At 38.8% G+C, this 22,060-nt stretch overlaps 1 protein-coding gene across 11 annotated transcripts in view; it reads right to left on the bottom strand.

Annotated features, from left to right (window-relative positions):
- Positions 1 to 648: 648 nt before the first annotated feature.
- LOC138027359 (protein NLRC3-like) overlaps positions 649 to 22,060 on the bottom strand; it is a 77,254-nt gene continuing 55,842 nt past the window's right edge. For 2 of the 11 annotated variants that reach the window (XM_068874976.1, XM_068874945.1), the window contains exons 2-8: positions 16,106 to 16,159; positions 14,325 to 14,349; positions 13,264 to 13,378; positions 7,836 to 8,468; positions 5,956 to 6,588; positions 4,794 to 4,874; positions 649 to 3,899 (exon numbers count right to left, since the gene is read on the bottom strand). In XM_068874976.1, coding sequence (XP_068731077.1) covers positions 1,459 to 3,899; positions 4,794 to 4,874; positions 5,956 to 6,588; positions 7,836 to 8,468; positions 13,264 to 13,369 — 3,894 coding nt within the window. In that variant the 5' untranslated portion in view covers positions 13,370 to 13,378; positions 14,325 to 14,349; positions 16,106 to 16,159 and the 3' untranslated portion in view covers positions 649 to 1,458. Of the gene's footprint in view, positions 3,900 to 4,793; positions 4,875 to 5,955; positions 6,589 to 7,835; positions 8,469 to 13,263; positions 13,379 to 14,231; positions 14,272 to 14,324; positions 14,350 to 14,435; positions 14,502 to 14,702; positions 14,914 to 16,105; positions 16,160 to 16,767; positions 16,859 to 19,210; positions 19,327 to 22,060 lie in introns of those variants that run through there. The other 9 variants (XM_068874954.1, XM_068874936.1, XM_068874960.1 and 6 more) reach the window with 8 other exon arrangements.

Genomic DNA, 22,060 nt, shown 5'->3' with positions numbered 1-22,060 from the left:
GGCCCACTTTGACTTCTATTTAGATGAAAAATATGTGGAATGCTTATTGGTAGATTTTTCCGATTATAATCGATGATCGATCGGTTGGGGCAATCTGATTATTTCTGATGATCGAATGTGAAATCTCAACCGATTCCCACCACTATAATGTTCTTGAAAGAAAAACTTCTACTGCTCAAATCTCTAATTATGAGAAAATTGTTAATTTGATGTATGACATCAACACCAATTTTGCACCGATTAAAATTTCGAATTCGTTTTCTAAAATTACTAGTTTTTATTCTTACAGGACACGCTCATCGACGTGTGAGCATTTTTTTTTTCAAGCAATCCGCACTTAACGTTCAAAGTAAGGCCTTTTCACGTGTTGGTGTTAAAATCTGAAATGGGATACCAACTACTCTCAAAAACGTATTCAGAAATTGTTTTTAAAAAACTATTAGAACAAAACTAATTGAAATTCTAGAAACTGAAAACTCCTATGCCGACATAGATACCTTAATTAACAAGATGAAAAATTACATTTCTCACTGAAGTTAAGTTTAGTCTGTAGTTTTCCTCTTTACATATCGTTCTTTCACCTAGAATGCTTTCTTCTCCTTTTCTCCTAAATTCTTCTACTTTCTAAATACAAGAAAGGACGAAGAGTAATGTTTACATGTTGTTGTTGTATATAATAACCATTCACTTCTTTTTAAGAAATTGTCTAAATAATTCTGTGCACAGTCTGGCTTGCCACGATTAGCTTTTCGCTATTTGCAAGCCAGCCCAGTAATAATAACTTTAACTGTTTGCTCTAAATAAATAAAACTAGAAAACTTGAACTTGAATGTAAAATTTGTACACACAGTAAAATCACATTAAGCAAAATTGTGATGCTGTTACCGATTTAATTTACTTATCCAAATCAAATCGCTTTGCTTTAAGTCCTTTAGCCTAATTTCTGCAAATTCTAAACAAAGCCACACAATTACGATATAACAAAAGGAAACTGAGAGAAGAAAGTACCGGTATGGTTGCAACTGCCGACCCCAATTGTAACTTATTGGTTGTTCTGCGTATCAGGGTTACGCATGAAACGCTGGATACACCTGATACGCTTGATAAGCCGGACACCCCTAATACCTTTGATGCGCTTGATACGCCACATCGAGCCTTAAAAAGGAATTTGGCACCCGACTCTGGGAAAATAATTGATTAAAATCCAAGGGTACGTTCGATTGACCCTATTCCGGAATAAGAGTATGTGGAGTGATGATTTAAAATGGTTTTGAAGCAACAAGGCATTTTAACAGGTGTTTCACAATTTTATTGTGAATCTCCACAAAAAACGAAGGATTTCTAACTTTGATTCCATGTACTCCTATTCTGGAATACGGTCAATCGAACTCATCCCAAATCAATTCCAACTCAGTCCAGCATGTGTTGACTTTGAGAGCCTTAGAAAGGGATTTAGCGCTAATACAAATTCAAAGTAGTCAAGCATGTGTTGACTTTGAGAGCCTCAGAAAGGGATTCAGCGCCAGCGGCACCAACTCCGTTCCACCTCAAATTCAAAGTAGTCAAGCATGTGTTGACTTTGAGAGCCTCAGAAAGGGATTCAGCGCCAGCGGCATAAACTTCGTTGCGGCTCAAATCCAAAGTAGTCAAGCATGTGTTGACTTTGAGAGCCTCAGAAAGGGATTCAGCGCCAGCGGCAACAACTTTGTTGCCGCTCAAATCCAAAGTAGTCAAGCATGTGTTGACTTTGAGAGCCTCAGAAAGGGATTCAGCGCCAGCAGCATCGACTTGGTTGTAACTCAAATCCAAAGTAGTCAAACTTGTGTTGTCTTTGAGAGCCTCAGAAAGGGATTTAGCGCCAGCGGAACTAGTTTCGTTCTTGCTCAAATCTAAAGTAGTCAAGCATGTGTTGACTTTGAGAGCCTCAGAAAGGGATTTAGCGCCAGCGGCACCAACTCCGTTCCACCTCAAATTCAAAGTAGTCAAGCATGTGTTGACTTTGAGAGCCTCAGAAAGGGATTCAGCGCCAGCGGCATAAACTTCGTTGCGGCTCAAATCCAAAGTAGTCAAGCATGTGTTGACTTTGAGAGCCTCAGAAAGGGATTCAGCGCCAGCGGCATAAACTTCGTTGCGGCTCAAATCCAAAGTAGTCAAGCATGTGTTGACTTTGAGAGCCTCAGAAAGGGATTCAGCGCCAGCGGCACCAACTTTGTTCCAACTCAAATCCAAAGTAGTCAAGCATGTGTTGACTTTGAGAGCCTCAGAAAGGGATTCAGCGCCAGCGGAACCAACATGGTTGTCGCTCAAATCCAAAGTAGTCAAGCATGTCTTGACTTTGAGAGCCTTAGAAAGGGATTCAGCGCCAGCGGCACCAACTTTCGTGAAGTCCAACTTCAAAGTAGTCAAGCATGTGTTCAATATGAGAAATTCACAGAAAAGATTCACACGAGTGAATCCAATAAACATAGCTAGATCTTTCACAAGAAAATTCTGTCCCAAGGTCTGAAGTAACTTAAACTGAAAGTTCTCTCCATGACATTTGCATTCCAATATACAATCAAGTGCTAAATTTAAATCATCGGACGAACTTGCAACCTGTGCCATGCTTTTTACAAACGACACTGTCATCTCTTCAGATGTTGCAGACAAAACACCACTCATGAATAAAAACACTCGTTTCAGTTCATTCCTGTTCGTTACATCGGTCACTACTGATTTACAATCTCTGTCTCCATCAAGGATCTCATAAGCAAGATAAAGGCCAGCAAAGAACTCTTGAAAGCTCTTGTGCAGAACGCCTAAGCGCAAGTAACGTTTCCTCTTGCTGCCACCGGTCTGGATCGACAGAAACCCAAACTTGATCAAATTACTAGAACTGCCTTTCAATTTATTCTCGTCGAAATATAACTCTCCTTTACGTAAAGACTGCAACGCCATGCATCCCAACTGCACCAGGTCATCCTTGTAAACTTCCAGAAGGTCCACATCACTGCCACGCGATGATCCAATTCTCTTTTCATATCTTAACAAAACACATCGAACTATTTCTATGTACAGCTGTGTCTTTTCCGGTGGAAGTACACCTTTAAAATCTTCCCAAATGATGCAAAGTAAAGCTGTGTTTAGAGGATTCCGTGTCAACTGTCTTAACTCAAATCTGTGACTAAAAAGCTGTTTAACTAGCTCTTCTGCTAAGTGTTCCATGCCTTTAAAGTACTTAAGGATGTAGATCTGCGCATCGTCAAAAGTAAATCCAACAATCTCGCATAGGGTGTCACAGTACCGCCTCACTGTCCTTCCAGCTTCGTGGCGTGATGTGATAACAATGCGGCAATTGGGTAGGACTCTACTTTCCAGAAGGTCCCTGTACAAGTCAAAATTACTGGAATCCACTTCATCAAGTCCATCAAGCACTAACAGAACTTTGGACTGATTTTCTCGAATAAAATCGAAAAACCTTTCCTTCGAGCCTTCGTCAATATCAAAAGGAAGAATTTGGTCATCAATGGCCTCCCAAATATCCGTTTCCACATCACGACACCTCAAAAGCAACAGAACACCAACGTCACGGAAAGACTCGTCCCATTCTCTTCGTTTCATTGCCCAATCATATGCCAGTTTTTGACAATAGGTCGTCTTTCCCATGCCTGGGTCTCCTTCAATTAAAACAGTTCGTGGCTCTGCACAACCTTTATGTCCTTTAAATATAGCTGTCATGTTGGTGATTTCATCAGTCAATGTTCCCCTTGTCTGTTCTTTGCCCACAATCTTTAACTTGGTAAAAATATCATCTAGATGAAAGCTGAAGTCTTCACACCATGGAACAGGCAGAACATATTTTTCACGAGTACTATAAATCTGACGGATCCTTTCTATGATATTGGCAGAATATGGTAAATCTGCAAAAGGCAAAAATAATGTTAAAAAAGGTGTTGCCTGTAGTGTTTTTTTTTTTCGCTCTAACCTCAACCTTATATATTGTGTTCTTAATGACACCACGAAAGGTCCCGCTTTTAGCAATATTTCAAAAACAAACGTCACTTAAGAAATGGTCACCTTTTGTCACACAACCAAGATTTTTCCCCAAAAATGTAGTTTGATAGTAATGCAAATTACTTTTTCTTATTGCAAAGTTTATGTCATAAGCTTGAGACTGATGTTTAGGATTGCACTGCATCTGGGTTCCAAAACTTACATGTATCAAATGGTGAAATACTTGCTTACTTTTCAACACAAGATATCATTTCTTCAAAAAAAAAGGTCAAGTAACCACTCTCAAAAACACTGTAATTATCTCAAGCAGTCTTTATCACATAATATTCTCCCTATCGTCAACTGTAATTTGTAACATTAATGGGAAATAACACACCACTCCTGAATGAAAATTAATGCTTAGTTTTAACTACAAAACAATTCTACTATCCACTTAAGCAACTTCCAGACCTTACTTACTTTATTTTCTTTTTGCCATTGTATATTAGATTTACAGACTGTAATAGATGCCAGAATAAAAATTCAATGGTGAGGAAACCTAATAAAAACCATTAAGCCTTTTAAGCTTTGCTTCACAAACATGAACCTTCAGATTGATATTAATTTAACAAAGATACAAAGTATCAAGTTTTTATATCTGTGGTAGAATTAATACTTGTCTACAATAGAATTTTAAGTTTCTTTCTGAAAGATGCCAGAAATAGAGAGGGAGTTAAAAAGCTACATAAGGGAAGACAAAAAGAGTTTGCATGCCTTGTGTTGTAGCCTGACATTTCCTTTCAGTGATTTGAATTTATTACCTTGATCACACTGACTGGGTGTACTAGTTCCTGCAGCTGCTGAGAGAACATCAGCACAGCTTGCTTCTGGACGCACAGGATCTATTGTAAAATAATCAACACAGACATCGCACATCAGAGATCAAAGCAAGTCAGTGGATCTGTATCAAAATAGCAGAAATATCTAAGACTTTGACAATTATTGAAACAGTGGGTGACAAATAACTCCTTAATTGTGGCCCGAATTTTCAACCGTAATTTATAATTTCACGTGCAAAATTAGAATGACCACATTATTTAAAGCTAAGTTGAGTTTGTTTTTCAACGGTTGCTTCCAGGTTGCTGAATTTTTTTTGGAAACAGAAAAGAGTCATTATTGGCAAAATATTAAATACATCTCACAGACTTGATCAGTAATTTTGGCAAAATCCGATCATTCACCTGTTTGTAAATCAGATGTTATTTCAATAATGAGACAAGGATTTTCTAGAAGTTGAATAAGAATAAGTGTATTGTCTTATCGATTATCACATCTAGCAGGTGTAAAATCACAGTGATCGTGAAAATAATGGTAGCTGACATTTTAAAAGTGTCCCCAATTACCTGGTTCAGTAAGCGAGTGTACTCTGGTAAACAATTCAAGAGAGAAATAATACAGTGATCAGGTATTTCAGCTCTAAAATTTTCAGTTTAGAGTTAAACTGATTATTTCCACAGTTTTTATTGTAAAGCAGTCAAATTAGACTTAACAACAAGGAGTAATATCATTGTCTATCCTCCGTGGTCAGAAGTGGTCATAAATAGACACATGCAATGGGATCTTGTTACCTTTTGAAACCAGTGAGCATGACAAATCAAAATACGCTGTATTGTTGTTCCTAGCCATTTGAGTTTCAATGGCATCTCGGGATTTCTTTATTGGTGTTACCCCCACCCTCCCCTCCCTCCCTCTCCACTGATTTTACCAGCCATAAAAGCCTTTTTCCTTCTAGAAGCTGGCTGCTGCGAGACATTTCAGGAATCCAATTAGTATTACCTACACTACACACAGCTGGTAATTCACAATAATCAGCTGCTAAAAAACGTCCTATCACTTTATTTCATTTTTTCCACAGACGACATCAGTCCTTCAAAATACCAGTTGTTGTAACAGCACTCTAAGTTTTTGCTCCCCTAAACCCACCTGCCTCTCCAGAAGTCTTCATTATACACTCCCACTCATTCAGTTTGTCCTTAATTCTGTCGTCACCATCTTTCCACTGCTTCAGAAGTTCTTTGAAATGTTCCTCATCCCATGGATCCATTTCTTGTTTCTCAAGTTCACAAATGGCATCTTCATATTCAGCTCCACCCAATCGTACCAGTGTCTTCTGGATCTGTTCTCTGTATTTACAGAAGGCTGCATCACTAACAGAGGCCTTCTCAGCATGGGCTGATAGAGCATTCACACAATACTTCAACCGTACAATGTCAGACTCACAGCTGACATCAAGCGAATGAGGAAGTAGATCCCAGCCAGAGGATGGAGGATTCAGGTTACAGATCGTCCTCAGAAGCACAATCAACAGAGAAGGGTCAAAGCCTGTGGATGATACTGAAGAGGGTTTAACTGGATACAACTGACTCCACTGCACTGGATTGAGGATTCCTTCTTTTCGAAGAGACTGAAGCTGAGAGTGCACTGGCTCATGTTGCAAAACACTGCAGAGGTCTTGAGGACGAATTGTTCTGTCAAACACATCCCTCAACACTTGTGACCCCAGCCTGACCAGAAGGCAACATAGCAGTGTGTACTTCGTTTTTCCACCAACAGCACCTGAAAAAGTGTCAGAAAAGATCTCTCAGGTATCATTCCGGTTATACATGTACTTAAGGGGCACCATCATGACAACCCTATTTACGGTGACTTTGTATCAGTGTTTAGGATTATCATTGACAAATAACATTCTGATATTCCAATAATTTCACCTCACAGTTTCACCGCGCCATTGACCAGCTCCCAGACAATAACAACCAAGTACCCGGTAATACAGTAGTTTGCCACCTACAGGTTATCACATGGATTTATCTGAAATGTTTTATTGCTCAAGTAATGCCCGCAAATGTGATTGTTGTGATATGTGTGGCCACGTTTTCGTAATCTTTATTGCAAGAAAATTATATTTAAATTGTCTTTTGTGGCATGTTCTCAAAATGAAAAAGTGATCTCCTTTGCCGTAAGATATCGAATTATTTTCCCTTCACAAACAAAGTCCAAGGAAACATTGAACTTCAACCTTTACACAAATGCTTCCTTTGGCAGTCTTTCATATATACTGGGACTCCATTCATATCTTGATGCTCAACAGGTTTATTACAAACTCACAATATGACCACCTGGCATTTGGCTTGATAGCTTAACTAGTGGAGCACAGTCTGTACTGATATCACAGAGGTCGTGGCTTCAAATCCCAATTATGCTTGTATTAAGTTAACCCATTGACTCCCAGGGGTTCCCCACTGACGAGTAAAATACTCTGGCGTTAGACAGAGCAAAATACTAAGTCTGGCCAGTTTAGGCCGGTTTGGACATCAAAGGATTAATGGAGACATAATTTTTCAGTGAGTGATTAAACCCTCAGAACTAGGACGATCTTCAATCTTAACACAAAAATGCTTCATTGAATAAACCTCTTTCAATCACAGGCATTTGCGCGAGTCTGTTATTGCTCATGCCTAAAATGGTTGCAGGTGGAGTGCACCTGACTTTTACCCTTATTGAGATATGGTTATGAAGTCAGTAAATCTACTTGCAAAAAAATATCTTCAATCTTCAGGTCAAGGACAAATTGCAATTACGTCTTCTTCGAGATGACGACAGCTCCAACAAGTAGTTGTAGCTGGCCTTCTAGAAGCTTGTTTCCACTAAATATTTCATGCCAGCACCTAACCTACAGTATGTCACACAGTTATTAATTGATGGTAATCAGCAGCTAAGAAAAAATTTTACTTACAGAAGACATCAGTCTTTAAATACTGTTGTAATAGCACCCTACATGTAAGTTCTTGTTCCCAAAAACTGACCTGCATCTCTTGAGGTCTTCATTGTACACTCCCACTCATTTAGTTTGTCCTTAATTCTGTCATCATCATCTTTCCACCGCTTCAGAAGTTCTTTGAAATGTTCCTCATCCAATGGCTCCATTTCGTGTTTCTCTATTTCATGAATGGCATCTTCATATTCAGCTCCGCCCAATCTTACCAGCGTGTTCTGGATCTGATCTTTGTAATTACGGAACACTGCATCACTAACATAGGCTTCTTTGGCAGAGGCCGATACTGCATCCGCAAAATACTTCAAACGTACGATGTCAGACTCACAGCTGGTGTCATGTGAATGAGGAAGTAGATCCCAGCCAGTGGATGGAGGATTCAGGTTACAGATCGTCCTCAGAAGCACAATCAACAGAGAAGGGTCAAAGCCTGTGGATGATACTGAAGAGGGTTTAACTGGATACAACTGACTCCACTGCACTGGATTGAGGATTCCTTCTTTTCGAAGAGACTGAAGCTGAGAGTGCACTGGCTCATGTTGCAAAACACTGCAGAGGTCTTGAGGACGAATTGTTCTGTCAAACACATCCCTCAACACTTGTGACCCCAGCCTGACAAGAAGGCAACATAGCAGGGTGTACTTGGTTTTTCCATCAACTTCACCTGAAAATGTGCCAGAAAAGATCTCTCAGGCATCATTCCGGTTACTAAGGGCCATCATAAAAATCTCATTTAAGGTGAGTTCCTTCAGTTTTCACGATATTTGCTACTTTCATTTGAAAATTCAATGGGAGCACATCAGCAGCTCTGATCCCAAGACAGCTCAAAAGTAGAGTAGTTTGCCACCCACGGATTCAAACCCTGTTCAAGCTGAAAATTTTCAGGCTTTACGTTTTTTACTGCTCAAGCAATTTTCATAACTGTAATGTGCTTCTGCAGTTCAAACATGTGTCTATTGTGTTTACCGTAAAAACCAGCAAATAGGCCGCACCTTTTTTCCAAATCGGGGTTGCAGCGTATCTGCGGGAACACTTGAAAAAGGTGTCATGAATTTCAACGCCAATTTCCATTAGCTGACACTTTTAACCCATTGACTCCTCGGGGTTCCCATTGATGAGTAAAATCGTCTGGCGTTAGACAGAGTATAGCCAGTTTGGCCCGGTTTGGGTATTGCACAGAATTTCCATTCCCCCGCAAACTTGTTTGCAGCATTGACAACAGCCTGTCACTTTGACAGTAATGCATCAGTCAATTCCAACTGCGCCCTGCCCCTGCCCCCCCTCCCCCAGACTAACCCCTGGGAAATTGTCTTTTTTTTCATATGGATGGCAAATTCCCCGGGGTTGGGCACTTAAGCTGTCAAATGCCCAGCGGTGGGGACAAAAGTAGAGGGCAAATGCCCCGACCCCGGGATCCTTCCACTCAACCATGCAACAGGTTCTATTCGTTACATCATAGATTACTGCTGTTTTCAGCGTTTTAATGCCACTTTTTATTTTGGTACGTCTGCAATAGATCGCTCCTAACTTTAGAGTAAAAACTTCACAGACCAATTTTGTATTCTTTACTATTTTTACAAACAAACATCAGCTTCCTTCAAATCTCCCCTTCGGAAAAACACGTACTGTGTACTTAATATTTCAAAAACCGGCACTTTTTATAATACAATACCATATAGAATTAATAAAATATGGCCTGTTGTGAAACACGACACTTCATGCACACTCTCGCTATTTGCTTTGAAATTTGCTTTTTAGATTAAAGTACATATTAAAATTCAGAAAACACACCTTTAAAAACGTCGAAAACTTTTCCCAGTCCTTGCTGGATAAGCCAATCCTCCACAAAGTGTTGATCTTGACCACAGAAAGTCTCCATGTTTCAGAGATATAAACCATGTGGGTGTCAAAAGCCCGGGGGTGCCCCTGGGATTGGCTAATACCCAGCCCCCGGCTTGCGCTAAATTAGCTAAAGCCCCACTAGGAATGACAAGGGGGGGGGGGGGGAGGGTGGTCAGGGCGCAGTTGGAATTGACTGAAGCATAATCGATCCTCCACATGCAAGAAAATACCACGCTATTCACAATATCCATATTCTCATATCTATTCTTAGACTAATATCCATCAATTTGCCATGGACCACAACATGAGACTAAACCCCTCTAAATGTAAGGAAATGTTGATAAATTTCATGCATTGTTAGAACTTTTCTTTAAGTAATAGAGTGTGTGTCAACTTATAAGATCTTACCATGTTGACTGTGACCTTACCGGTAAATGGAATACCGTACACATGTGGAATTCATTTGCAAGAAAGCAAGTAAGAAGCTTTATTCGTTGCGGGTGTTAAAGAGAGCTGGCGTGGATGAAATGTCTATTTTGAAAGTCTATCTAGACACTATAAGACCTGTGTTAGAATATGCCATTCCAGTATGGCAGGCAATCCCTGGCTACCTTTCAGATAAAATAGAATCTCTTCAAAAAGGGTTTTGCGCATAGTATTTCCTTACATAAATAGTTATAATGGCGCGCTTTTAGCAGCAGGTTTACACACTCTCGAACATAGGAAGGATTGGCTTTGTGATAAATATATGAACAACCAATATATATAACAACCAATACCAGCCACCCTCTAAAATAATGCGCTTCTGCCCCGCATCAGTAGTACATGTCCATATTCCCTGTTGAGAGCACAGAAAAGAGACATCCACTTCTTTAGGGACAAGGGGAACTGTAATCTAAAAATAACAGAGGAGTTTTTCATGTTTAGATATTTCCTCTAAATAAGAGTATTGATTTATATGTAGATAGAGCGGTTTTCAATTGAGTGTCGAAAGTAATTAGCGAATTGCTTTGGTTTTGCATTTACTTCTCTCAGTGATTGGTTCAAAGTTCTCGCGCCATTTTTTTTCAACCAATCAGAAGTGAAACCAAAACCAATCGTGCTCGCGTTTTCACGTCCCATCTAATGCCTGGTTACTAAGCTTTGAATGTTCAATTCGCATTCTTGTTGTTGTAATACAAAAATCTATGTAAAAACTGTGTTGAATGAAGAAATTCCTGTCAACAAATACCAGAAAAAGATCAATCATATGTCAAAGTTGGTAGAAACAATGTTCATTCGTTCAAGTGCTAAAATTGCGGGTATTTTCCATTTCAATGTTAATAGTGAGTTTACGTTCGATGAACAGTGGATGATGAAGAAGGCTTCTCAAGGCTTGAGTTTGGATTTCTTTAAGAAAACTTTTTTTCCAAAATTAGAGCTGCTAAATTCAGGGTATGGCTTATCGGCAGGTGCGGCTTATCTGCAGTTTTTTACCGTAGTCCAATCTTCTCTTCACATGTGCTCAACAGGTTTGAATGCATGAGTGACTCAACACAAACATGTAACAACAAAATTTAATGGTGACGTCAACAGACAGCCTAAATTTTACCACCAATGGACAGTACAGGAAAGAGCTTTGGTTTACTAACTTAGAACAAAGACCACTAAACCAATTCCAACAACTTCCTACAACAGAATTATCAACAACAGCAGCTGTAACAGACAAACAGCTTGATTTTAATAAAAATAACTGACTGACCAAGCTATTTTGCTAACACTACGTGACATTACACTAAGTTGGATCAAAATACACCAATCACTATTTTACAGTCTTCATGGCCAGTGACATCAAGGCTCAACTGACAATCAACCAATAACATCATGACTTTGATAACCAATCACTGCATCAATGACTAGAGTATTAATACCATCTACTGATGCCACAGAAATCACTTGACTCTGAAGATGACTAATCTGCTCAGATACATGTAATTTGTCCAAACATCAGTCAATGTCACCCTAAAGAGTCCTTTTCAGGAATATAAGTTGTACACTCACCCAGACAATAATTGTCCTTCGCCTCGAGTGTGTAAATGCTATACAGATCTGCCGTTCATGTTGTATATATTACATCGACTTTCATCACAGAAAGTCAACCACATGACAGCCAAAGAGAGTACTTCAAGAGTGCAAACATTTTCTAATTTTAACGGTCACAACTCAAAATCGATTTCTCTCAAATTTTGTCCAGATGTAGCGTATGATGTTTCCCAATGCACTGTCAATATGGCTTTTGGTCATGGGTATTTTCTTTTTGGAGAGAAAGCAGATTTTAGAATTCCTGTTGCAACTGCCATTTTTTACACTGTTCAAAATAATTAAGTTACACTTACTTTACTGTCAAACTTTCCTGAAAGAGGCAATTCAGATCACAGGGATGTACGGTAGCTAAAATTTTGTAAAGACCATAATATTCATTTAACAGGCGGAAGGCCCAGTTGGACACGCCTCTGGCGTGTCCCTTCTAGCGGGGTCCGCAGGCATGCTTCCCTGAAAATTTTTGAAAATAAGACTCTCATAAATGCGTTTTCCTCGATTTTAGGAGGTAAACTCAAGGCCATTCGTAATGATTTCAGAAAATTTCTTGTTGTCTTTTTAATCAAAAATGTCACTTTGTTTGAAAGACGTGCTCTCGGTGTTTCGTGCCGATTCTGTCTTAGCAATAGTGCTTTCTTTGAATTTTCACTCAGTCCGCCAGAGTTTGATGAAGCAGCTCTGGCAGAGTTGAAGTTATACCGAGTACCTCAGAATCACTTTTCCTCCTTCTTTTGCCAACATTTCAGCTCATACGACATGGTGGAAATACACGCACTGCGGATTTACATTATTTTATGTACACAAAGTAGAAATACTGCGAGCCAATGAGCTTTTACCAAACACACAAGATCTTGGATCACATTTTATGTACCTTTGTAATGAATCAACCTTTCGGACAGTTCTACACCCAGCATCCGTCAGTACATTTTGAGTGTGTAGTACATTTCTTTTTTACAAATTATAACACAGATAACGAATCCCCAAAACTCAAATTACTTGACCATCCAGAAATTTCTTCGGAATAGGCGGCGATTTTTTCCGGCTGTCGGCTTCTATCTACATGTACATCCATGGATCAGCTCAAGACCTCCTAAAAGCTACTCTATATCATCAAGACATCCAGCTATGTGACTTTTAAGAAATTAGAATCTTGTTTAATTTTGCACCCAAAATAATTTCCAGTTGCATTAATATTTTTATTTTAACTTGACTGAAGGTACATGTATCCTTGATACTGCATCATTTTTAACATGCAATAAAGCTCTAAATCTAACAATATTTGCACCTTTAACTCTTTAAGTAATAAGCTTTCAAATGATATAAAAATTTATTTGGGTAAATATACATGCAATGCATGACAGTTCACCAAATTCGTGTACTTTTTGCCCTAAGCTTGGACATCAAATTTCCTAATTTGAACTTTCATCAAGTTTGAAAAACAAAGGACTCTTGGGTTTTTTTTTTAAATAGAAACTATGTGCCATTATTGTTATCAAGATATACTGCTGTTATGTACCAGAAACTAGAAAAAAATTTACCAGAATATTGATGTTCCTTTTTCTTCCCCTGCAATATTTCCAAACCAACACCTTTGACAACTTTCCATGCTGGTGACTTCTTACCATGCTCTGGCTTTTTTGACATCTTCCCTCACTATGTACAAGAAAATAAAAATTGATAAGAAGTGAGTCAGTGTTTTGTTCCTGGAAGTGTCAAAAAGAAAATCAATATTAACCCTTTCACTCCCAAGCCAGCCTGAACCAGCCATACTTTTTATATAGGTATAATTTTTACTCTATCTACCACCAGAAGATTTTACTCGTCAATAGGGAACCCCTGGGAGTCAATGGGTTGATAGGATCACCACCGTCAATCAGCCACCTGCTTACCTTGAGCTCAAATAGAGAGACGGTGTATTTCGAAATTATCTTTTTAAAGAAGAGCCATGATGTCGTTGTTGTTGCTGTTGTTGGGGTGGGAGGAGAGGTAAGAACCAGGCAAGTGCTCAGGCTAGAAGTACCACTGGCAAAAAGTTCAGTGTTTGCACATGCACCCTTCACACCAAGGGACTGAATGGAAAACCTGTCACACTTACTTCCACTTAAACCTACAATACAAGGGAAAGGGAACTTCAGGGCAGGATAGAGTCAAAGGAGTAGGATAGAATGTGCAGGCAGGTTAGGAATGGACAACAAAGCCGATTTCTGGGTTTTGATCTCAGCCAGGCCAAATGCAATTAAGTCACAGTTTAAAAAGTAATTATTTTGTGTAGCAGAGCCATTCCAAGCGTTACTTGCACCTTCCTAGCCAACTACAGGTGACACAAAATTCACATTTTTCAAACTATGGACAAGGACAGTCAATTGTTCATGTTCAATTTAGTGATTAACTTCATGGAAGAAGGCTTAATGTAATTCAAGACTGAAGGACTACATGTAGTACTCTCAGAATTTCTGTAATTTATTTGTCAGCTAAATTTAGGGTTCAATTCCCCAAAGGCACTTACCCTGAGTATTGATTACTCTTTGTCTTGTCAGAGGTCAGGAAATTTAATTTTATTACTACAACAGAGAAGTTGACACTGTGAACTTGGTCTTACATGTATGTGTCCCTGTGCTTGCACCCTGTTGGGAAATAATAGAAGCACTTGGAGTCATGGACAGCCACGAAAAGTAAGGGATTTTTTTCACTTAACTTGCCTTCATGCTACCAGACATTTTTATTCCCATCCAGATGACTTTCTTCAGAATACAAGTCAAGTCATTGCTCAAAAGTCCACATCCAGTTGCCATGCATGACTCAGATATCTCTTAAACTTGAGCACTTTATACATGCATCTCTTGCCAGATGAAAAAAGGATGCTCAAAAAGCATTCCTATGACTTTTATGGAATTTCAGTTGGACTAATGATGGGTTATTTGAACATTATTTTGTTAAGCTTGGACAGAGGAAAATCCAAGAATTCATTCCAAAATACATGTCCACTTTTCCACAGTCCTGTGGTCTGCCAACGCATTCCTGCAGTCATCTAATTTATATGATGACACTTTCCAAACTAGTCCACTGCAGGACTTCCCGCAATCATGCATTCAGTCATTTACGTGATAAGGGTGTATTTTAGATAGTTATTCTTCAGTTAAGATTTTGGGACCCTGCAACAATACTGCCAGCCTAACATGTACAAAGTTGCTTTATTGCTTTAAACCTACTGAAAATGATCGTCCTTTATGGTCTTTAAGCCTAAGCACTCACTTTGAAGATTAAATCTAACAGCTTGTTTAGGTACGATAAAGGCATACTTAAAATCTTTAACTTTAAAGGCCCATTTTCATCAGAGACAAAACGCGATCCTCACTTATTGTTTTGAATCTCAAATAGCGTATTCCGATTGGCCAACTATTTTTGTCACGCCAGTTTGTGCTGTTGAAAACAAGGAACATAGGCATTAGCCTGATCATCATGTGGTTTACTAGGTGATTTTAACAAGTGAAACAGCTAAAATTCCCTATAATCTTTATGGAGTCGACTAATTTAGACACTGGAGAATCACCAAAGCCGAATTTTTTGGTTTGGCTATTCAGCAAAAGGAATAGAACAATTCTGAAGCTAACGAGCTAGGTGACATTATTTCAGTGCTGAAATGCAACGCTTACTCTATTTAAACTTCGCCTCGTCAATTCGTCATGTTGTTCAATACTATTCAAGTTAAAATAGAAATATCTTATTTTGGTGAGTGATTAACCCATTGACTCCCAGGGGTTCCCCATTGACGAGTAAATTCGTCTGGCGTTAAAGTAAAATAATAAGTCTGGCCTGTTAAGGCCGCTTTGGACGTCAAAGGGTTAACCAAATAAAGACGTGACATACTGCAATAAAATTATGAAATGATAAGTAGAGAACGCATTCAAATCAGCACCTAAAAGATTTATCTATGGCTGGCTTTTGACAAAGAAGATTCTGAAAGGCTTTCTGAGATTTTCAAATTTTTGTAATTTCGTGATACACGAAATCATGCTGGGCGTGCATTACGTCTAGGGTGAAAATGGGCTTTCAAGTTAAGCATTCGAGACACTGTAAATCAAGTCTCATAATCAACTACAGGACTGAGGGACTGCAGTTACAGTCATTTATAACTATTCAACATTGTGTAATCATGCATATTAAACTATTGACTGCAGGAATGAGGAACATAGTGCAAATTGTCCCATATTCCATCCACTATGGGACAGAGGTGGCCCACAGTAATGCAGATTTAAAGTGAACACATTTCAAAACCTCTCCAATTCAAAAACTCTTCCTGGAGGGGACCTTAAAGCACTGATTAGACCAGCAGATGGAAAATTCTGATTTGCTAGCTAGGAGGCAATATGATACACCCACCTTGTGTTGACCAATATTTCTATACTCTGCCTGCAGGGAAATTATTAAGTTTTCCTAAAGCATAAGAAAATAAAACTGCTGAAACACATACACTCATTTACAGTGCGAAGAGCGCTACCGTTTTCACCAGACCAAGATTTTTGACACATTTTTTTTGATTGAAGAGTGAACCAATACATGTACGTCTGAAGGAATTGCAATAATATAGGCATTTCAATTTTAAGTATCAAATCTCCTTTTTAAATCCGCAGCAAACATACAGTTACATTTAAAAGCGAATTTGTAGTTTCTATTTTTAAATCAAGTCATGAGAACAAATAAGTTCTGGAAATATATTGCACGCAATAGTTAGATATTTAGTAAAAATGTAATCCTCCAAGTAGTTAGCTGGTATAAACTGGGGAACAAAATCTGTATACAAGCAGACTTTTCAAAAATGTTTTCTGCCATTGTATTACAAATTAAGCGACTGTGAAAAACAAAACTTGACGGGAAATGTAAACAACAGAAATCAAATGCAACACAACATTCAAGAAATCAAATTCAGGAAGCTTTCCATTCAGTGCGGTTTCCAGCGTAAGAAGATGTTGGTCTAAGGAAACATGATCACTGTACTTGATTAATTACGGACTGTCATCTCTTGAAAATAATCTGTGTCATACTCATTTAGATTGACAAAATTGCCATCTTCCTCCTTGTATCATAAGTGCTGGACGGGTGATGTTGCAAGCTACTGCAGGTCCTTCTGATATCCTTCACAAGTGAAGAAAATGAATACTTTAGAACTATTCCATCAACAACCTCTCTTTCAAGGTAAAACTTGACAAATTTATCCCTACTGTTCAGATGCTGTACTCCACCTTCACTTTGCAACTTCATGCCACATGCCAACGGACATTTAAGCCCACTAAAATTATATCAAAACTCTCTTTCTGCCACATATCACAGTGCTTAGACTGTCTCCGCTCACTTTGATGTCGGGGCTCCTTTCTAAAGTGTCAAAAATTCATCAAAAATCTCAGTCTGGTGGAAACAGTGGCGTGCTTTCCGCTGCTAAAACTGGCAAATGTTACAAAACTCCACAAAGAAACAACTCAAATACTAATATGAAGGAAGAACATGAGCAATGGACATTAACAAAATTAATAATACTTTAAAGAGGGGAAATTTTAATGAAAAATATTATACTGGACATAAGTTTTGGCAATTTTCATGGAATATTTCTTCATTCACATGTATTCAAGTAACTTGAAACATAACACCTTTTGAAAACAGGGTCACCCATTCCCCAGATGAATAAAACTGCATCCTGGACATTTTGTTAAAATAATCTGCTTTTCAAACGAGTTATCATTTATGTTACCTGATATTTACAAGTTTTTATTATTAAAACATTACTATAAAATCACTAAAATGGTGAACGTGCCATTACAAAGGTTGACATGCAGGCTGCACAAATATTGATGGAAAATAGAAAGTCATGACTGTACTGTATTGAGTGGTGGCTGTAATTTAATGGTGTTCTTCCAGTTTTCTAAATGTGCACTAGTTAAGTTAACGATTGAAAAATACTTGTGCTCTTGATGGCAATGGCAAAAAAAATCTTGGTGACAGTCGCAGCTTTTCATCTGGATGCTTCTGAATGTTCTTGCAGAGAGATTGTTATGTTGTAGATGTACAAATGTAAAGGTCAAAGGCAATTTCACTGATTAGCACCTTGTAAATGGCCCCACACGCGTAACGAACTTGTCACTGTCAGAGTACATTCAGCTTAAATGCTCTTGCATTGCATCCTCTTTCGGTGTTTGTTGTTTTAAGACTCTGAAGTGCTTACAAGAGTGGTTAATAGGCGAGTCTCCAGACTCACTGATATCAGTTCACCAATCCGACTTCTAATCTTTCATGTACAAATTAATAATTCTTTTTCTGCCGTGTCAGACCATGCTGCCTTGAGCTGCACTATTGTGAGGTTTTATCTGTACAAGGTTGAATCTGTTCCAATAACCTCTGTGCAACCTAACATTTCTTGAAATGAATGTTCATCATCTGCACCATCTTCTGTATGATCAGTTAGGTCCTGATCTTGTTTGGTTTTGGAATTCTGAGTTAAGTTTCGTAGACAAGAATTTCTTTCCTTGGCAGATCAAAACATCACATTGGGGGGAAAAACTTTTCCACTCTTTTATTTTATGAATTTCATTTGTAATTCCATCTTTACCATTATCATAGCAAGCACATGGAGGCTCCTGAAGATCACATTTTTTGGATCATGTGACAACTTAATTCTTTCCGCTCATGTGGTGAGAGAGGAAACATCTCAGTTTTAAAAAATTAATAATTTCTAATGACAAATTTACCGCTTCAGTGATTTTGATAGTATACTGCGTCATAATCCAAGCAAAAATAATTTTCCCATTGTTTCCTGATTGTCATTTTACTGCTTACGTTGAATGTTTAATAAATTCACCAAAGGAAGACTGGAAAGTTGTTTTGAACTTGCCAAGATTTTGCTTCAGATTAGTTCAGCACAATCTCCAGTAGGTATATGGAACCTCTACCGTTTGCATTGTTTATGTCATCTTCTTCGTCCAGAGTTAATTTACAACCATCTCCATGACTGGTATATGTGCAAACATATTGTTGAAAAAGGTAACTACAGTGGCACAATTTAAAATTCATAAAATGACATAGTTTGGCATTGACTTCCCTTACGGCATATGCCAAAATCTCTGGAAGCTTTTCCTACTTGCTGGCCTTTCAGGCACATAACATTTTATAAAATAATTAGGATAGTACGTGCACTCTCATTGGTCAATAGCTGTGTTTAGATGAGATTATGGAAACAAGGCTGTGACATCACACGAGTTTTGATTCGTTATGTAGTCAAATGCACGTTTTGATTGGCTGGTAGGAAATATGAGCGTGTATCAAGGAAAATCTGTTTCAATCTAGAAGTCAAATAACCAGCATTTTCCTTCATTTGTCAAATTATCCTTGAGAAATATTTTATAAAAGCAATTGAGGACTTTTTGCCATGGCCAGACGTCGGAGGATCGTCATGAATTCTATAAAGTATTTTCCTTTACAGTGTTTAAAAACGCTTACCAAAGGTTTACGAGGCTTTCATAGTGTTTCAGTCTGGCCTTCACTCTCTTTTCATCTGCTTCATAACTCAGCAAAATAAAAAATTCCATTCGGAAACGATCAGCACCTCATGCACTTCTCATGCCCTTCTCTTAGCGAGCGGGGCCTTACGGGGTTGCACAGCTTTCACGTGATAAATTCCGACCAATGAGAAGCGTTCATGAGGATGTTCATGATGGGGTCCGTACTTGGAGTAAGCCTACGTATAGTGTACCGGCATTATAAGGGCCCACAGACGACCCCACAAACAGGTTATTCGCGCGTTGCTAAGGAAGTGAAATGTTACTTCCGGTAACTGACGTCATCATATCATGAGCGGACAAGAAAACCCACTCACAAGCAAAAGTCACCGCACAAACTGTAACCTGTGATCAGGCTCTATTTTAGTTTCGCGTGGTACGTAATGTGGAGTTGGCGAAACGAAAAATAGAGCCCGACCAAATTCCTCTTCGAAATTCCTTCCGCCCACTTTTTTTAAATGTCCTTCATCGGCCAATCAAATTTACTTCTATTACACCAATACACGCGTGGACGGCAGATTCACGCTAGTTTGTTTTGACCACAGTTAATTAGCGTGCAAGGAATATTATAAGCAAATTCGAAAGTTACCGTTGGCTTTAATTTGAGAAAAACCTATTTAAAGCATGCGGAATGTTTTCGACGACTATACTGCGGCAAAGACCGGTGTAATTCTTCCTCCGAACTTCACTGAATATGCAATCTTTTAAGCTTGACATCTTAATTTGTAATTGAGATAACCTAGCATTCTATCGTTGGACGGTTTGGCAATAGATTTTTAAAGAAAAAAAAAGAGAAATACATTATTCCTTTAATGTGCTTGCCCATGAAGGTTTCTTTGGTAATTTTTCAGGTAATATCTTTAGTTGCAGTGTATTTCTAGAATTGCGCACAGTAAAATCGTGATAAGTTTGGCCGTTAATTTTTTGATGGGAGTACGAACAGTAAGATGGACTCGCGAAGTTTCTTTTATTTTTGTACAATTGGTCTCTCTGGAAACATGCCATTTTAGTTTCTGGAGTGCGAGTTTTAAGTTAAATCAACTGGAAATATTATGAAGCAATCTTGACTCAAATTGTGCAAACAGACCGTGTCGTGTACAGTAAATAACACGACCGTTGTTGACTGCCCGGTCACAAGTCAACAACGGTCGTGTTGCCAGCGCGCGGTCAAATTCAAATGGTCCAATCAGATTTGAGGCTGAAACCATCTTGCGAGTTTCCGTTGTTGACTACCCGGTCACAAGCCTCTGAGGAAAGCCGAAGAGGTGAATTTTAAGGCAATGTTTTCGTTCGTCACGAGTCTTTTGGCCGCCGAAACACACGTATTTAGAGTGAAATTTATTGGGCTTTATGGAACTGTTGTTTTTATTGCGATTCGGGACTTTTCCTGTTGAGGAGAAAACGATTTCTGGAGTGAGGTCTGGCCAGCGATGGATGGAGTTACCGGCCTTCCTATTATTTCAGTAACTGCCTTCCGGATAACTTCACTAAACGGCGTCAGAATAGCTCTAAACTCGGCAAAAGAGACAAGTTCGTCACACATTTGAGGTAGGAAAACTTTATTTCAAATGAGATAGTTATTTACACAATTTTTTACGATCGGTGATTTTCCCATACAATTCTCTATATACACAAACTGTCGCATACACCACGTATTTTCAGCTTGGGGAGCCTGTGGTCCATACCATGCATTCATGTGGGTTTCAACAAAACACTGACCCCCGGTCAACTGACCCCCTTACTGACCCCCCTACTGACCCACTATAAAATCAATGGGAAAATGAATACTGCTTACTTAAGCCTCAACAACCCTTTTTAAACGGCATTGTTCAACAGTATTTAAGTCTAAGCACCCATTTTAAAAAGGTTAGTTTTCGATTATTGTTGTGATGGCAGATTACTTCATGTAAGCTAACCTTTTTAAAATGGGTGCTTAGACTTAAATACTGTTGAACAATGCTGTTTAAAAAGGGTTGTTGACGCTTAAGTAAGCAGTATTCATTTTCCCATTGATTTTATGGGGGGTCAGTAAGGGGGTCAGTGTTTTGTCGAAACCCCATTCGTGTAACTTGCGATTTTATCAGCATCTCCTCCTGTTGATATACATATGTCTTTTGTCTCATCCAGGAAACCAATATGCATCGCCTTTCATTGCCATTTGAAAGAACCAGCTACACTGTATTTAGCTTTCAAAACATCAGGGAAGTTTGTGCCAATGTACTTTCAACCACATGGCCACAGAGCTCGACAACCGAATCGCTAATTTCACTCTTTCCAGAGATTCAAAGCCTATTCTGGACAACCCTATTCTGAGATGTTTCAGATGGCATATCTCCATTTATACATATAAAATCAAGTTGCACCGTCCACGGCATTGTAAGAACAAAAGGCAGCAAATTTTTTCGTACGCTTATGGCGGATTAGTCTCGAGGACTTCGCGAGAGCTCCGCGCAATCACAATGGCATTTTCACTTCCAGCGTTTCAACAGCCAATCAGATCACGAATTTGGAATCAAGAATTCTACATGTAAGTCCGGAATTCTTGAGAGACTTTTGGTCAGGCCCAATTTTAGCGAGCAACGACATAAGAGAACATATGGGCGAAGCTAAAAATGGGCCTGATCACAGGTTATAAACATGTATGAAGAAAATTTTGAAAATATTCAGTTAAAGGCCAATTTTCACCCTAGACGCGACGCGATTGTTTGTTATCGTTTTGAATCTCGAATAGGATATTCCAATTTGCCAACTATTTTTGTCACCAGTTCATGCTGTTGAAGACAAGAAACAT

This window comes from Montipora capricornis, chromosome 2 (genome assembly GCF_036669925.1).
Source record: "Montipora capricornis isolate CH-2021 chromosome 2, ASM3666992v2, whole genome shotgun sequence".
NCBI lineage: Eukaryota > Metazoa > Cnidaria > Anthozoa > Scleractinia > Acroporidae > Montipora > Montipora capricornis.
This window is presented reverse-complemented; position numbering and strand designations above follow the sequence as displayed.